At 43.3% G+C, this 19,016-nt stretch overlaps 1 protein-coding gene across 2 annotated transcripts; it reads right to left on the bottom strand.

The window, feature by feature from the left end:
• Window position 1: 1 nt before the first annotated feature.
• Window positions 2-17,842, bottom strand: LOC112257487 (voltage-dependent anion-selective channel protein 2). Of its 2 annotated transcripts, XM_024431084.2 has the most exons (9): window positions 17,689-17,842; window positions 14,571-14,642; window positions 7,737-7,786; window positions 7,271-7,273; window positions 2,944-3,149; window positions 2,547-2,768; window positions 2,095-2,245; window positions 1,887-1,944; window positions 2-1,776 (listed from the first exon to the last, which is right to left on the bottom strand). In XM_024431084.2, the coding sequence occupies exons 1-9, from the start codon at window positions 17,813-17,815 to the stop codon at window positions 1,685-1,687; spliced, it is 981 nt and encodes a 326-aa protein (XP_024286852.1). In that variant the 5' UTR covers window positions 17,816-17,842; the 3' UTR covers window positions 2-1,684. The 2 variants fall into 2 exon arrangements, with proteins under 2 accessions (XP_024286852.1, XP_024286853.2); XM_024431085.2 differs by lacking the exon at window positions 7,271-7,273.
• Between the last annotated feature and the right edge of the window lie 1,174 nt (window positions 17,843-19,016).

Here is a 19,016-nt window from a genome sequence, read left to right on the forward strand (position 1 = left end):
ATCAAGTCAATGTGTTTATTTATTAGACTTCCATTACTTGAAGTTGGAAAAAATGTGGTACTGTGTCTAAACACACAAAATCAAAGTGATGCACAATTATGTCAACAAATGGAAAGAAAACAAAGAAATGGATAACTGGTTTATGACTTGGTAAAGGAAACAGTTGAGTTCCACACAACGGGCTCTGACATGATCCCTTCAAGTGTTTTCTGACTGTAGGAGTGGTGAAACTAAGAGGAGAATATGTATACTATGTACAGAGAGTGGGAATGACAGGGAGTGTTGATTGGCTCCCAATGGGACCGATGGCAGCCAGGAAGGGGTGTCGGTCCAAAGTAGCATGAGCAACAACAACATTCTAGAATGGCACCAAGACACTCATTTTAGAACAGACTAAATTAAATCCCTGAACAGAAATTCTAACTCATAAGTCGCTCAAAATACTCTCAAATAGCGCTATGTCCACGTCCCTCTTCACGTGACCACAGATCTTAACTAGATAGATGAAAGCAACACTGTAGAAATGCCACCTATTCTAACCTACTGGAAGATTCCACCATATTATTTTCACCTACCAGCTGGCATATACAGAAGCGTGGCAACCGAGCAAAGGAGAGGAAAATATTTGAGTGTTTCGGGACACATGTAGAACTGCATTCGGCGGACGATACTAATCTTACTGAAACTCTCCTGCAGACGCCCCTATTGTTCAGTGGTTACAGTAACAGCAGATGGTAGCAGTGGTCAAATGGTGGATTCCTTCAAGGTTGGACTCAATTAAAATCTCACTTCAGTCAAATGAGGAATTAAAACATAAATTGTCTGAAATTAGATAGTTCTTACGCCAACCCTGTTTCTTCTGGCTTTAACCGGTCTCTTTACACCCTTCCCGACCAAAACCAACAATGGTTTACATCCGTGATATGAAAACATACAATGGAGTCGTACATCATGTCCAACATCACTAAAACATCCTATGATCACACCTAGTTTAACTGATACCATGGTCCACGACTGACAACAACACAACCAAAATACAACATTTGATACTCAAACCAATACAATTAAACAGACCGACAGAGGGAACACTGGACTTCAAATGCATGAGGCTTCCATTCTTACCAAGCCTTCCCTTCTACTCCAGATATTCATTCAGACGAAGGGGAATATATACACACGTACATAAGCACATGAGCTACAAGTTTCCCAAGGACGACTCCCCCAAACCCCTACTGAGGTGACTCTTCAGATACCAGTCAGATGACAAAACTCCCCTGCGTTTCTGTACAACGTCAGTTAAAGGGGAGGTATACATCTTATGTGCCTGCCTTTCCCCTCTAAGACTGAAACACTTTCTTTAAAACAAGATGAACGGTAGTGGTAGCTAACTATCTAAACCAAAGGACTAGAATATATAATGGCCATGACATTACAGAATGTCTCTCAGTATTCATTCAGGTTATTTAGCTACTTCAGTCATGACGGACATGGCTGCCACGGGTTTGACTATTCCTCCCTAAACACTTAGTGTGTGTGTGTGTGTGAGAGAGACAGAGGTGCAGGAATGGAGAGGCTACATGAAGATCGTTTTGGATAAGGGCTGTGGTAGGGTTTGCATGTGGTTGGGAATGGAGGTGTGATTGGTTCTGAGCTCTTCTCTTGGTTGGTGGGTCTTGTTCCTGCTTTATGCCTCCAGCTCGAAGCCCAGGCCAACCTTGTGGCCGCCAGTGTTGAAGTTCTTCCCATCGATCAGGGCTGACAGAGTCACCTTCACACCTACACGCACAGAGGAGAATAATATTACTGGAGGTGTTAAACACTACAGCTAGACCTAACATGACGGTTGTGCTTAGATCATAACCTTCTCTGTTGTGATTGTTACTCACCTGGCCTGAGGCTCTGGGTGTAACCAACTCCAATCAGGCTGGCGTTATTCACTTTGGCCTGCAGGGGGAGACACAGTTAGAGACAGCCAGAGAATGTGTGTTAGTCTGTAAAGCTGGCTGAAGTCCCACCAGGGTAAAGGGCTGATGTCTCGCCAGGGTAAAGCGTGTAAATGGAACGTGTGTGTAAATGTAACTGTGTGTTACTCACAGACAGGGAAGCATCTTTGTCTAGAGCGTATTTGGCTGCGATGCCAAAGCGTGTGTTGTTGCTGCCGGCCGTCCAGGCCAGAGTGACCGCCGTCTCCAGCTGGTCATCCACCTTCTGGTAGATAGAACCCCCAAATTCAGTCCCATCGTTACTGAGAGAGGAGAGAGAGAGCAGTTAACAGACATGCCCAAATCAACCCCTAGTTCATACTCCTAGACACCTTCTGGTGGGTGGATCCCTCTTAATTCTGTTCCGTCATTACTGAAAGAGAGAGAAGGTAACACAGAAACTCCTTCCTACTCTAACCTCCATACCATTACTGCTGAGAGACACGGGGCAACAGCAGCCACGGTTCCCAAACTTTACCATCTAACACATTCCACATTTCTGATGACTCACTCAAAAACAAATCCAGTGTTTCTAGGCAAGATCCACTGCATTGAGATACTCACACGTTGGTGTGGAGCTGGAAGTCTCCAGCCTTGTATCCCAGGGCGAAGTTGTTCTGGGCCAGTTTGGACTTGGCCGTGTCAAAGGCCATCTGGTACCCGGCCAGCCAGCCCTCATAGCCCACCACTGCGGCTGCGTGGATGATGGGACCCTCGAAGTCGACGTCACAGCCCACATTAAGGAAGTCACGCTTGTAGCCTGTCTTCAGCTTGCCACTCTTCTTGCTGAGGACAGATGGAGAGGAGACACCCAACAAATAACCTTTCATATCTGATCCTTCACACTCCAAAAAAAGAAAGGCGATAACATATTTAATTAATAAATCCTAAATCATTTCATATTTTTTTGTCAAAAGGAATAACGTGGTATGTCATTAACAGTTTGATGTCCCTCTCTCACCCAGTGTTTGGTACGAAGGATGTGTCCAGAGCCAGCTTGAGTCCCTGAGCCAGCTGGTCCTCCACAGTGACCTCTGTAGCCAGAGTGTTGTCGGTGTTCCACTTCTGGTTGAAGCTCAGGCCCAGCTCCTTCATCTTGTACTTGGTCTCCAGGTTACCAGCTGCCTTCCCTGTGTCTGTGTTACTGGAACCTGATGTGTTGAACTCCTGAGGGGGAGAGAAGAGAGGGCGGGAGAGAGTGAGGAAAAAGAGGAAAATGTATGAGGCAAGAGATGGTGGAGAGAGAGTTGGTCAAATAGTTTAAAGTGAGTGAGTGAGATCTAGAAAAAGCAGATTTTTGAAAAGGGATGTTTTTTTGCTTACAGCAAAAGAGAACACCCTGTATGATTAATGAACGATGTAAGGAGAAACACAGAAAACAGATTACAGGTAATAGAGCATGAAAAGGTTCACCAGGAAAATAAAGGTCAAGAAAGTGAGGGATGCAAGGTAAGGAGGGTGGATAGGTGGGTGGGAGGAAGTATAGACAGAAACACTATATATACACACAAAAGTATGTGGATACCCTTTCAAATTAGTGGATTCGGCCATTTCAGACACACCAGTTGCATCCCTCACTTCGAGCACACAGACATTCAATCTCCATAGACAAAAATTGTCAAGAGAATGACCTTACTGAAGAGCTCAGTTACTTTCAACATGGCATCATCATAGGATGCCACCTTTCCAACAAGTCAGTTTGTCAGATTACTGCCCTAATAGAGCTGCCCCGGTCAAATAAGTGCTGTTATTGTGAAGTGGAAACATCTATGCGCAACAACAGCTCAGCCGCGAAGTGGTAGGCCACACAAGCTCACAGAACAGGACCGCAGAGTGCTGAAGAGCGTAGAACGCAAAAAGTGTGTCCTCGGTTGCAACACTCACTACAGAGTTCCAAACTGCCTCTGGAAGCAACAGCAACACAATAACTGTTCGTCGAGAGCATCATGAAACGGGTTTCCATGGCCGAGCAGCCGCACACAAGCCTAAGATCACCATGCCCAATGACAAGCATCGTCTGGAGTCCCCCCCACCCACCTTTATCTAACCAGGTAGGCTAGTTGAGAACAAGTTCTCAACTGCAACCTGGCCAAGATAAAGCAGTGCGATAGAAACAAAACCACAGTTACACATGGAATAAACAAGCGTACAGTCAATAACACAATAGAAAAAAAAGAAAGTCTATATACAGTGTGTGCAAATGGCATGAGGTGGTAAGGCTATAAATAGGCCATAGTAGCAAAGTAATTACAATTTAGCAGATTAACACTGGAGTGATTGATGAACAGATGATGGTGTGTAAGTAGTGATACTGGTGTGCAAAAGAGCAGCAAAGTAAATAAATAAAAATATGGGGATGAGGTAGGTAGATTAGGTGGGCTATTTACAGATGGACTATGTACAGCTGCAGCGAACGGTTAGCTGCTCAGATAGCTGATGTTTAAAGTTAGTGAGGGAAATGTAAGTCTCCAGCTTCAGCAATTTTTGCAATTCGTTCCAGTCACTGGCAGCAGAGAACTGGAAGGAAAGGCGGCCAAAGGGGGTGTTGGCTTTGGGGATGACCAGTGAAATATACCTGCTGGAGCACGTGCTACGGGTGGGTGTTGTTATCGTGACCAGTGAGCTGAGATAAGGCGGGGCTTTACCTAGCATAGACTTGTAGATGACCTGGAGCCAGTGGGTCTTGCGACGAACATGTAGCAAGGACCAGCCGACTAGAGCATACAGGTCGCAGTGGTGGGTGGTATAAGGCACGTCGGGAACAAAACGGATGGCACTGTGATAGACTACATCCAGTTTGCCGAGTAGAGTATTGGAAGCTATTTGTAGATGACATCGCCGAAGTCGAGGATTTACTAGGGTAAGTTTGGCGGCGTTTGTTGCGAAATAGAATGCCGATTCTAGATTTGATTTTGGAATGGAGATGTTTGATATGAGTCTGGAAGGAGAGTTAACAGTCTAGCCAGACACCTAGGTATTTGGAGTTGTCCACGTATTCTAGGTCAGAACCGTCCAGAGTAGTGATGCTAGTCGTGCGGGCAGCGAACGGATGAAAATCATGCATTTGGTTTTGCTAGCGTTTAAGAGCAGTTGGAGGCCACGGAAGGAGTGTTGTATGGCATTGAAGCTCATTTGGAGGTTAGTTAACACAGTGTCAAAAGAAGGGCCAGATGTATACAGAATGGTGTCGTCTGTGTAGTGGAGGATCAGGGAATCACAATCAGCAAGAGCGACATCGTTGATATATACAGAGAAAATAGTTGGCCCGAGAATTGAACCCTGTGGTACCCCCATAGAGACTGCCAGAGGTCCGGACAACAGGCCCTCCGATTTGACACACTGAACTCTGTATGCGAAGTAGTTGGTGAACCAGGCGAGGCAGTCATTTGAGAAACCAAGGCTATCGAGTATGCCGATAAGAATATGGTGATTGACAGAGTCGAAGGCCTCGGCCAGGTCGATGAAGACGGCTGCACAGTACTGTCTTCTATCGATGGCGGTTATGATATCGTTTACTACCTTGAGTGTGGCTGAGGTGCACCCATGACCAGTTCGGAAACCGGATTGCACAGCGGAGAAGGTACGGTGGGATTCAAAATGGTCAGTGATCTGTTTATTAACTTGGCATTCAAAGACTTTAGATAGGCAGGGCATGATGGAAACAGGTCTATAACAGTTTGGGTCTACAGTGTCACCCCCTTTGAAGAGGGGGATGACCGCGGCAGCTTTCCAATCTTTAGGGATCTCGGATGATACGAAAGAGGTTGAACAGACTGGTAATAGGGGTTGCAACAATGGCGGCGGATCATTTTAGAAAGAGAGGGTCCAGATTGTCTAGCCCAGCTGTTTTGTTCGGGTCCAGATTTTTTCGGGTCCAGCTCTTTCAGAACATCTGCTATCTGGATTTGGGTGAAGGAGAACTGGGGAGGCTTGGGCAAGTCGCTGCGGGGGGTGCGGAGCAGTTGGCTGGGGTTGGGCTAGTCAGGAGGAAAGCATGGCCAGCCGTAGAGATATGCTTATTGAAATTTTCGATTATCATGGATTTATCCGTGGTGACCGTGTTGCCTAGCCTCAGTGCAGTGGGTAGCTGGGAGGAGGTGCTCTTGTTCTCCATGGACTTTACAGTGTCCCCAAACCTTTTGGAGTTAGAGCTACAAGATGCAAATTTCTGTTTGAAAAAGCTAGCGTATGCTTTCCTGACTGACTGTGTGTATTGGTTCCTGACGTCGCTGAACAGTTGCATATCGCGGAGACTGTTCGATGCTATTGCAGTCCGCCACAGGATGTTTTTGTGCTGGTCAAGGGCAGTCAGGTCTGGAGTGAACCAAAGGCTCGCCACCATTGGACTCTGGAACAGTGGAAACGCATTCTCTGGAGTGATGACTCATGCTTCACCATCTGGCAGTCCAACGGACAAATCTGTGTTTGGCAGATGCCAGGAGAACGCTACCTGCCCCAATGCATAGTCCCAACTGTAAAGTTTGGTGGTGGAGGAGGAATAATGGTCTGGGGCTGTTTTTTCATGGTTTGGGCTAGGCCCCTTAGTTCCAGTGAAGGGAAACCTTAACACTACAGCATACAATGACATTCTAGATTAGACTGTTTCAGCATGACAATGCTCCCGTGCACAAAGTGAGGTCCATAAAGAAATAATTTGTCGAGACCAGTGTAGAAAAACTTGACTGGCCTGCAGAGCCCTGACCTCAACCCCATCGAACACCTTTGAATTGGAACGCCGACTGCGAGCCAGGCCTAATCACCCAACATCAGTGCCCGACCTCACTAATGCTCGTAGCTGAATGGAAGCAAGTCCCCGCAGCAATGTTCCAATATCTAGTAGAAAGCCTTCCCATAAGAGTGGAGGCAGCAAAGGGGGGACCAACTCCATATTAATGCCCATGATTTTGGAATGAGATGTTCGACAAGCAGGTGTCCACATACTTTTGTTCATGTAGTGTAGGTACAGCAAAGCAGTGAATGGCAGTCAGTGGTTGAAGCTGGACAAAGAAATGGATGACAAAATGAAATTAGTTGAAGAGACATTGACACCAGTCAATCCAGATGGACAAAGAAATGGATGTGAAATACATGTAAATTAGTTGGACAGAATTATAATAGTCACTGGACAGTGATGTAGATGCAAACAGACTAACAGTACCATCTGCTGGACACAAGGATGCTAAAACAAGACTTAACAGTGAAATCAGACAGTCTGTCGATGCATTTTCCAGCACGTATCATGTTGTACATACATAGAGACATCAGCACACTGCGGGAGAGAGTCTTACCATCTAAAATAGAGCGCAGTCCAGGAGGCAGGGGGACAGAGCAGGGGTTAGGATAAGCAGATGGAGACAAACAGGCCCCACACACAGTCTTAAACACAAGCTGCCTCTCACACACACACAGCCTGTCATATCTCTTTATCCTGAAGCATAAAGCCAAGCAGAGCCAGCAACATCACCTAGCAACCTGTGAACCTTAGAGCACAGAATTACAAACTGTTAGAAGGGTCGTTATTACAGTACCATAGAGAGAGAAGGGTTATTTATAAAATTACAGTCACAGAATCGCAATCTACTTTTTCCTCAGAGAAAGAAAAATGTTCTACTAAGATGTTCTACTAAGCAAGAAGGAATGTTAATGACTGATTAACATTAACAGAGAGAGAGCAACCGAGGAAGCGCAGGTGGTACAGTGGCGGGGGGAGGGAGAGAGAAGTGGAAAAGGCGAGGACAGAAACAGAAGACTCACCACTCCACTCTGAGACTTGGTCTTCAAGTCCAGCTTCACGATGCCGAAGCCTTGAGGGTTAAACAAGAGGTTGACGAGCTAAGTGTACATTTGAGCAGACTTGAAGAACAATGACAATTTGTTTATGATGTGTTGAGTTACATCATGGTTTGCATTTAGGGATGTGCATCTTTCCCTTTCAAGACGTTTCGATACGTATCCAGATACATGGGCTCCAACACGATACGCTTTAGTTTGAATCGATTCGGTGCCATTTCAGCTCCATGCGATTCGATGCACTAACATATGCTGCATAAACCCAGTTACCTCACATTGGTAACACTACTTTAAGGGTCCATAATAAACCAATTATATAAGGCATTTATAAATTGGGTATACCCCATGTATTAACTCGCTACTCAAACAATAATAAACCATTTACTAACCAATAGTAAAGCATTTTTGCAGTCCCTAATCTAGAGTGAGTGCAATTTAAACTACTAAGTTTTGAGTGACCAGTATAACTTCTCACAAAAAGATGGGCATGCCAATTGTAGACATTCTTGCTGTACCTGGTAAAAGAACAATTATACAACACAGGATGTTTAAGTAAACTCAGCAAAAAAAGAAACCTCTTTTTCAGGACCCTGTCTTTCAAAGATATTTGGATTTTTACAAATTAACTTCACAGATCTTCATGGTAAAGGGTTTAGACTCTGTTTCCCAAGCTTGTTCAATGACCCGTAAACAATTAATGAACATGTACCTGTGGAACAGTCGTTAAGACACTAACAGCTTACAGAAGGTAGACAATTAAGGTCACAGTTATGAAAACTTAGGACACTAGAGGCCTTTCTACTGACTCAGAAAAACACCAAAAGAACGATGCCCAGGATCCCTGCAGATGTGGCCAGGGCAATAAATAGCTATGTCCGTACTATGAGACGTCTAAGACAGCGCTACAGGGAGACAGGACGGACAGCTGATCCTCCTCGCAGTGGCAGACCACATGTAACAACACCTGCACAGGATTGGTACATCCGAACATCACACCTGTGGGACAGGTACAGGATGGCAACAACAACTGCCCGAGTTACACCAGGAACGCACAATCCCTCCATCAATGCTCAGACTGTCTGCAATAGGCTGAGAGAGGCTGGACTGAGGGCTTGTAGGTCTGTTGTAAAGCAGGTCCTCACCAGACATCACCGGCAAAAACATCACCTATGGGCACAAACCCACCGTCGCTGGACCAGACAGGACTGGCAAAAAGTGCTCTTCACTGACGAGTCACGGTTTTGTCTCACCAGGGGTGATGGTCGGATTTGCGTTTATCGTTGAAGCAATTAGCGTTACACCGAGACCTGTACTTTGGAGCGGGATCGATTTGGAGGTGGAGGGTCCGTCATGGACTGGGGAGGCGTGTCACAGCATCATCAGACTGAGCTTGTTATTGCAGGCAATCTCAACGCTGTGCGTTACAGGGAAGACATCCTCCTCCCTCATGTGGTACCCTTCCTGCAGGCTCATCCTGACATGACCCTTCACATTGACAATGCCACCAGCCGTACTGCTCGTTCTGTGCGTGATTTCCTGCAAGACAGGAATGTCAGTGTTCTGCCATGGCCAGCGAAGGGCCCGGATCTCAATCCCATTGAGCACATCTGGGACCTGTTGGATCGGAGGGTGAGGGCTAGGGACATTCCCCCAAGAAATGTCTGGGAACTTGCAAGTGCCTTGGTGGAAGAGTAGGGTAACATCTCACAGCAGGAACTGGCAAATCTGCTGCAGTCCATGAGGAGACTGCAGTACTTAATACAGCTGGTGTCCACACCAGATACTGATTTTTGCATTTGATTTTGACCCCCCCTTTGTTCAGGGACACATTATTCCATTTCTGTTCGTCACATGTCTGTGGAACTTGTTCAGTTTATGTCTCAGTTGTTGAATCTTATGTTCATACACATATTGACACGTTAAGTTTGCTGAAAACAAACGCAGTTGACAGTGAGAGGACGTTTCTTTTTTTGCTATATTATATATATATATATATAAATAAAAACGGAGTTTACCGTAAATGTGTGAAGTTGGAAGTTTACAAACACCTTAGCCAAATACATTTAAACTCAGTTTTTCACAATTCCTGACATTTAATCCCTTAGGTCAGACATTTAAGTCTTAGGATCACCACTTTATTTTAAAAATGTAAAATGTCAGAATAATAGTAGAGAGAATGATTTATTTCAGCTTTTATTTCTTTCACACATTCCCAGTGGGTCAGAAGTTTACATACACTCAATTAGTATTTGGTAGCATTGCCTTTAAATTGTTTAACTTGGGTCAAACATTTCAGATAGCCTTCCACAAGCTTCCCACAATAAGTTGGATGAATTTTGTCCCATTCCTCCTGACAGAGCTGATGTAACCGAGTCAGGTTTGTAGGCCTCCTTGCTCGCACACACTTTTTCAGTTCTGCCCACAACTGTTCTATAGGATTGAGGTCAGGGCTTTGTGATGGCCACTCCAATACCTTGACTTTGTTGTCCTTAAGCCATTTTGTATGCTTGGGGTCATTGTCCATTTGGAAAGCCCATTTGTGACCAAGCTTTAACTTCCTGAATGATGTCTTCAAATGTTGCTTCAATATATCCACATGATGGCATCTATTTTGTGAAGTGCACCAGTCCCTCTTGCAGCAAAGCACCCCCACAACATGATGCTGCCACCCCTGTGCGTCACGGTTGGGATGGTGTTCTTCGGCCTGCAAGCATCCCCCCTTTTCCCTCCAAACATAACGATAGTCAGTATGGCCAAAAAGTTATATTTTTGTTTCATCAGACCAGAGGACATTTCTCCAAAAAGTACGATCTTTGTCCACATGTGCAGTTGCAAACCGTAGCCTGGCTTTTTAACAGCGGTTTTGGAGCAGTGGCTTCTTCCTTGCTGAGCGGCCTTTCAGGTTATGCCGATATAGGACTTGTTTTACTGTGGATATAGATACTTTTGTACCCATTTCCTCCAGCATCTTCACCAGGTCCTTTGCTGTTGTTCTGGGATTGATTTGCACTTTTCTCACCAAAGTATGTTCATCTCTAGGAGACAGAACTCGTCTCCTTCCTGAGCGGTATGGTGGCTGCGTGGTCCCATGGAGTTTATTCTTGGGTACTATTGTTTGTACATATGAAAGTGGTATCTTCAGGCATTTGGAAATTGCTCCCAAGGATGAACCAGACTTGTGGAGGTCTACACATGATCTTTTCTGAGGTCTTGGCTGATTTCTATTGATTTTCCCATGATGTCAAAAAGTGGCACTGAGTTTGAAGGTAGGCCTTGAAATACATCCACAGGTACCCCTTCAACTGACTCAAATTATGTAATTTAGCCTATCAGAAGCTTCTAAAGCCATGACATCATTTCTGGAACTTTACAAACTGTTTAAAGGCACAGTCAACTTACTGTATGTAAACGTCTGACCCACTGGAATTGTGATACAGTGAATTATAAGTGAAATAATCTGTCTGTAAACAACTGTTGGAAAAATGACTTGTCATGCACAAAGTAGATGTCCTAACCGACATGCCAAAACTATAGTTTGTTAACAAGAATTTGTGGAGTAGTTGTAATGACTCCAACCTAAGTGTATGTAAACTTCCTACTTCAACTGTGTGTGTGTGTGTGTGTGTGTGTGTATATACACATACACACGTGTAAATAACTAGCTTACTAACATTGACAAATGTGTGAGTAATGATAAATAAATTGAGAGCAACTGGATTGTAAATACATTATAAATGGTTCATTATGGACCATTCAAATAAAGTGTTCACCCATTCTAAATTATAATCTGCTGCTGATGGAGCTCATAAGACCCCTGAGCGCAATCTGTCTGAGCTAACTTCTGTGGGTATGTGTAAATGATGTTTGTCTATGAAGGTATGTCTATGAAGTCGGTCTATGAAGTCAGTCTATGAAGTACAGTGCCTTTTAGACATTTTTCCTAATTCATTTATTTTTTTAACCTGGAAATATCACATTTACTTAAGTATTCAGACCTTTTAGTCAGTATTTGTTGAAGCATCTTTGGCAGCGATTACAGCCTCGAGTCTCCTTGGTTATGACCCTACAAGTTTGGAACACCTGTATTTGGGGAGTTTCCCCCATACTTCTCTGCAGATCCTCAAGCTCTGTCAGGTTGGAAGGGGAGCGTCGCTGCACAAGTATTTTCTGGTCTCTCCAGAGATGTTCGATCGGGTTCAAGTCCAGGATCTGGCTGGGCCACTCAATGACATTCAGAGACTTGTCCTGAAGCCAATCCTGCGTCGTCTTGGCTGTGTGCTTAGGGACGTTGTCCTGTTGGAAGGTAAACCTTTGCTCCAGTCTGAGGTGCTCCGGAACAGGTTTTCATCAAGGATCTCTCTGTTCTTTGCTCCATTCAGCTTTCCCTCGATCCTGACTAGTCTCCCAGTCCCCGTCGCTGAAAAACATTCCCACAGCATGATGCTGCCACCACCATGCTTCACTGTAGGGATGATGCCAGGTTTCCTACAGATGTGATGCTTTGCTTTCAGGCCAAATAGTTCAATATTGGTTTCATCAGACAAGAGAATCTTGTTTCTCACGAGTCCTTTAGGTGCCTTTTGGCAAACTCAAAGCGGACTGTCATGTGCCTTTTACTGAGGAGTGGCTTCCATCTGGCCACTACCATAAAGGCCTGATTGGTGGAGTACTGCAGAGACGGTAGTCCTTCTGGAAGGTCCTTCCATCTCCACAGAGGAACTCTGGAGCTCTATCAGAGTGACCATTGGGTTCTTGGTCATCTCCCTGACCAAAGCCCTTCTCCCCCAATTGCTCAGTTTGACCAGGCAGCCAGCTCTAGTAAGTCTTAGTGGTTCCAAACTTCTTCCATTTAAGAATGATGGAGGCCACTGTGTTCTTGGGGACCTTAAAAATTGCAAAAAAATGTTTTGGTACCCTTCCCCAGATCTGTGCCGAGACACAATCCTGTCTTGGTGCGCTACGGACAATTAATTCAACCTCATGGCTTGGTTTTTCCTCTGACATGCACTTCCTTTTACATTGCACAACCTTCAATGTTATATCATAATTACGTAAAATTCTGGCAAACTAGTTTGCAACGAGCCAGGTGGGCCAAACTGTTGCATATACCCTGACTCTGCGTGCAATGAACGCTAGAGAAGTGACACAATTTCACCTAGTTAATATTGCCTGCTAACCTGGATTTCTTTTAGCTAAATATGCAGGTTTAAAAAATATATACTTCTGTGTATTGATTTTAAGAAAGGCTTCAATGTTATGTTTATGGTTAGCTACACATTGGAGCAACGACAGTCCTTTTTCGCGAATGCGCACCGCATCGATTATATGCAACGCAGGACACGCTAGATAAACTAGTAATATCATCAACCATGTGTAGTTAACTAGTAATTATGATTGATTGTTTTTTATAAGATAAGTTTAATGCTAGCTAGCAACTTACCTTGGCTTCTTACTGCATTCGCGTAACAGGCAGGCTCCTCGTGAGGCAGGTGGTTAGAGCATTAGACTAGTTAACTGTAAGGTTGCAAGATTGAATCCCCGAGCTGACAAGGTAAAAATCTGTCCTTCTGCCCCTGAACAAGGCAGTTAACCCACTGTACCTAGGCCGTCATTGAAAATAAAAATGTGTTCTTAACTGACTTGCCTAGTTAAATAAAGGTGTAATATTTTTTTACCGATTTCCGATTGTTATGAAAACTTGAAATCGGCCCTAATTAAATCGGCCATTCCGATTAATCGGTCGACCTCTAGCTGAAAGGAAAGCTCTGCTGTTGGCACAGTTTTATGTACTGTAGTACCTAACAGTTTATGGCCACCGTTTGTCAGTGTTATAGTGCAATGAATGTATTGTTTTGTGTTGTGGCTTTGCTGGCATGCATCTAAAATGTTTTGCGTTTGTCCCAGCAAGATTTACATGCTAATATCGCCACTGCTCTGTATATCAAAAAGAATACCATATTACACTATTACACTAATTGCAAAACAACCAAAATTATTGCTGTTGGTGAACCTGAATAATCAAAATAAAATCTATTGTAGGCCCCGTTCAGCAGGTAGAGCCTATAGCCAGATGAGAGTTGTCTCCGGCAGCTTACTTTTAGTCTGGTAAAATACATTTTTCAACAGCGCATAGATAACCTAGAAAATTACATTGGTTGTCAGTTAACTAATAAAACCTTATATTGCGCTAGTCATTTGGGGATTTTAATGCTGAAGGTGCCGGACACCGTATGTAGTTTGACTAGGCTACTGATAGTCCCTGGGATTGTTCAGCAGGTAAAAGGACTTGAAGAGCAATGACTGTCAATGCAGTTACATGCTTAGTTCCACACTGAAGGAGAAGACGCATCAGGTGTTACAAAAAAAAAAAGGTATTTTCAGAAGGTAGAAAGTAAGCACAGAGTGAATTAGTGATTCATAACGTTTGAATATATTTTCTGACCAATGCAGCTGCATCTAAAACATTTTAAAACAGGGATCAAGGCATATTGGTGAATCCTTACATCCCTATCTGCTTTGCTTTCTAACAGTCCATAACCTTGCCAGCCAAGTGCAACTTAACATTTTTATGTATCACATTGGCTGATTCCCAGGCGGCTTTGGTGTATCAAATAGCACCACCAGACTATAAACAGTAACTTTATCTGTTATTTCATGCTTCAGCTAACTCCTGACTGTCATTCTTTGTCATGTGTGGAATTTTGGCTTCTCCTTGGTAAGCTAACTGTTCAGGTGTGCAAATGGTTTTACTATTTAGTAACCTATCATAGCCCTTGCTGAAGATAGTTAGTAACTCACCATAGCCCTTGCTGAAGATGTCCTTGGCAGCCTTGCCCAGGTCTGAGTATGAAGGAGGAACAGCCATTTTACCTGGAGAGGAGGAGACAAGTCAGGAAGGTCAACACATGCAAGCCATATACAGTTGCAGCCAAATATATTGGCTCCTTGCCAATACATTCCCCATTTCTTCTAAAATAAGTTGGGGGGGGGGAAATGGCCTCCTTACCTTGCTATTCGATTTAACATTGCAGAACCATTTTTATTTTTGTAAACTTAAGTTAACAATTAGATTTTCGAAAATAAAGACAAATGGCATGGACAAAGTTATTGGCAACCCATAGCTGGTACTTGGTTGCACAGCCATTGGCCAAAAGAACTGCCAACAAATGTTTCTTGTAGCCATCAATGACCTTGCTGCACTTTTCTACTGGCACTTTTTAGCAGCAAACTGCTCTAATTCTTCTATGTTTGAGGGGAGCCCTCCAAGTGCTGTTTTCAGCTCTCGTCATAGGTTATGGGTGTGATTCAGATCTAGATCGTTGCTGGCCGCTCCAGAACAGTCCAGTGATACTTCTTGAACCATTTCAGGGTGCTTTTGCTGTATTTTTGGGGTTGTTGACTTGCTGGAAGACCCACAACCATCAACGGAGACATTGTTTTTGGACACTGGGTTGAACATTACACTCCAAAACACAATGATAATCTGCTGATTTTATGTCTTGCACACATTCAATGCCCCCAGTGTCAGAGGCAGCAAAGCAACCCAACAGCATTGCCAAACCGCCCCACATTTGATTTTAGGGAGGGTGTTCTTTTCTTTGAATGCTTTATTTAGTCGTTGGTAAACATGAGACCCCACTGCTGAAGGAGACACAAGAAAGCCTAATTGAACTTCTCAAAAACTCCCCTAAACAAGCCTAAATCCTGCAGAAATGTTCTGTGGACCAATGAAACAAAATCAGAGCTCTTTGGCAATACAGATCAGCACTGTGTTTACTGACAACCAAATTAAGCAGTCAATGAAAAGAACACCCTCCAACAATCAAAGACGGGGAGGTTTGATAATGCTGTGGGGTTTCCTTGCTGCCTCTGGTACGTGGGCCTTGAACGTGCAAAAGGCATCATGAAATCAGAAGATTATTAGGTGTTTTGTAGTCCAATGTTGGACCGACCCAGTGTCCAAAAACTGGGTCTCCATTGAATGTTGTGGGTCTTCTTCCAGCTGGACAGCAACACCAAACACAAATCAAAAAGCACCCTGGAATGGATCAATAAGAGATGTTTAAGGAAAGTGCCAATATATTTGGCCGTAACTATGTCCCACTGCAATACTTGACTCAGTGTGTGATGTTCTAGAACGTTGCATACAGCTGACATGATACCTTCAGGACTGATTTGGAAGTTGTCACTAGAAATCTCAGGACTCTCCATTTTGCTGCGGTGTGCCAGTGCCTATTCTGCAGCATGACTTTCCTGCAGCAGACATTTTTTTCCCTAGTGAATCATCAGTGTAGAATAGATGCCCTGTCACATATCCTTGGCAACCAGAGTGCTGGGAGGCTGGGTACCTAGGTCATGTGACTGGTTTCCCAGTGAGTGAGCTCAGCTGGAGAACAGATTGTTTCTTCTGGCAGGAAGATAGCTAGGCCGACACCAGCATCACACCCAGGCCACACACACACAGCACTGGATTAGCCTATAGCTTTGATTGACCTACATAACCGTAAGGAGATGCTTTTACATGCCATTCTAGGCAAGTTTCCAAACCTATCATCTCAAGGATAAACTGAAGTCAGAGGTGACATGTATTTTCTTGACTGGGGACAACAGGAGCTTGCAGAACAGGCTGCAGTATTTACAAATCTAGCCCCTTGAGGTTTGACAGGACCGGGCATAGGCACATATTTTAAAATATTTGCAGTTATCACAATACCAAACAAATAGATAGTTGATTTTTACTTAGAATTTTATTTTCAGGTGGATTTTGAGTTAACTTGATCTGTCACAAAGCCAAAATATATGTCAGGTTAGTAATATTTTTATTTAACCAGGTAAGTTGACAGAACACACAGGGTGGGGGATGAATGAGCCAATTGTAGATAACTAGCTAGATGCATCTAATAATGAATACATTTTTTTTTAAATGTAATGTTATGTCATCCTTCCAACCAGCTAACAGTAAGGCACTGGTTAATTCACTTGGTTAATTCAATTCTTCTAATTTCAGCACGCAACGACAGCTACGCAACTTAGTTTAGCAAGATAGACTCAACCAGAAAAAATGTGTGTTCATCTTGAAGGTGAGGGTCATAGCTATCAGTTACCAAGGTGAGGGTCCTCCTGTAAATGAACGCCACCAGCACAAATGAAAGTACCTAGATGGCTCGCTAGTTTATATATTTCCACAGCTACATTTTCATTGTTCTATTGTTTGCAATAACATATTTTGTGCACTGTCTATTTCTGACAAAGGACTGTAGATGGGGCCGTTTAAGAGAGTCAGTTGTGGTGGTTAGCCAGGCTAGTCAAACTGGTTAACATTAGCCAGCTGAAATGTTGGCTGGCGTAGATAACGCTACAGCTGCATGATGCATTGGGGATGACTGGAATCAGTAAGAGTAAATATGCCAAAAACGACAAAAAGTATCACATATAAAAAGTTAAGTACTTAAATTTGATAAATATTGCAGCTAGTTAGCCTCGTTAGCTAGTTAACTAACAGTAGCTAATAGTGGAAAAATCATGGTACACGCCCCTTATTTCTTTAAAAGAACAACTGTTAATCCTTTTAAAACGTCAAAATAACGTTAAATAGTTTCATCTCGTTAATTGCAACACAACTCTACCTGGGATTATACAGCACAATATTATGTAATATTTGCTAGCTAAAAGGTTAGCATGTTAACCACATTAGCTAAAACAGATGGACATTGGAATAGGCCCTTGTAGCGAGCTACCTAACATTAGCTAGTTGCTCAGTTGGTGCAGTGGCTAACCTTGGACAACCGCGCTAACTAGTGTAGTGACATTTACTGTCAATGATGCATTCATGCGATGAATGGCATTATTAAAAAAAAAATCAAAAAACATTCATGTTTTATATTAGCTACATCAACAGTTAAATGTTCATAGCTACCGATTTTATGATGTGAAGCAAGGAGAGATGGATATCTGCAAAGCGTCTGGTCCTTTTTCACCCTGTCAAAGCTAGCATCTGCCGGCCTGGCAAAGATAGGGCACAGTGAAGGAGACACAGGGAGCATGCGCAATTCACAGGGGCGACTGTTTGAACGACTGCAGAAATATGCAATTTACCTGCCGGTACATAATCCACATTTCTTCAATTAATTCTAGCATTTTCCAAAACAGTAGTAGTTTCAATGATTGTATTTATAGTAGTCGAAGTGCATCTCAAATGTCAGCAATTTACAGCCTTTTTTACTGCCTACAGTTTGAAACATCATTATATTCGGACGAAAATTGATTTTTTTGTGTCAAATAATAAGATGAGAAAGATAAATCATCATCACTGTAGCCCCTCCTATGAGCAAAATACGTTGAAAAAACGTTGAAAATAGTCTTGTGCTCACTGGGATAGGAAATGGGGAATGTAATGCTTACAAAGGGCCCAATAGCTGTGTTAGGGTCAAAAGTATAATTTGTGTGAGGGCCACAGTGGTGAAAAACACAATTGCTGTTGTCATTTACACCTGCACTTTAGGCCAGTGGCCACCCTGATAAAGTTTACAGCAGGATATTTGGAGAGGCAGCATTGGGAGCTATTTTTACAGTCTGGTTGGGACAACTTGTGAGGTGTCTGTTTCTCAAACCAGACACTCTAATGTACTTGTTCTCTTGCTCAGTTGTGCACCGGGGCCTCCCACTCCTCTTTCTATTCTGGTTAGGGCCAGTTTGCGCTGTTCTGTGAAGGGAGTAGTACACAGCGTTGCACGAGATCTTCAGATTCTTGGCAATTTCACACATGGAATAGCCTTCATTTCTCAGAACCAGAAAAGACTGGCGAGTTTCATAAGTAAGTCCTTTGTTTCTGGCCATTTTGAGCCTGTAATCGAACCCACAAATACTGATGTTTCAGATACTCAACTAGTCTAAAGGCCAGTTTTATTTCTTCTTTAATCAGAACAACAATTTTCAGTGGTGCTAACATAATTACAAAAGGGTTTTCTAATGATCAATTTGCCTTTTAAAATGATAAACTTGGATTAGCTAACACAACGTGCCATCGGAACACAGGAGTGATGGTTGCTGATAATGGGCCTCTGTACATCTATGTTGATATTCCATTAGCCGTTTCCGGCTACAATAGTCATTTACAACATTAACAATATCTACAATGTATTTCTGATCAATTTGATGTTATTTTAATGGACAAAAACTAGTATTTTCTTTCAAAAACAAGGACATTTCTAATTGGCCCCAAACTTTTGCACGGTAGTGTATGGT

The sequence above is a fragment of the Oncorhynchus tshawytscha genome, linkage group LG09 (genome assembly GCF_018296145.1).
Source record: "Oncorhynchus tshawytscha isolate Ot180627B linkage group LG09, Otsh_v2.0, whole genome shotgun sequence".
NCBI lineage: Eukaryota > Metazoa > Chordata > Actinopteri > Salmoniformes > Salmonidae > Oncorhynchus > Oncorhynchus tshawytscha.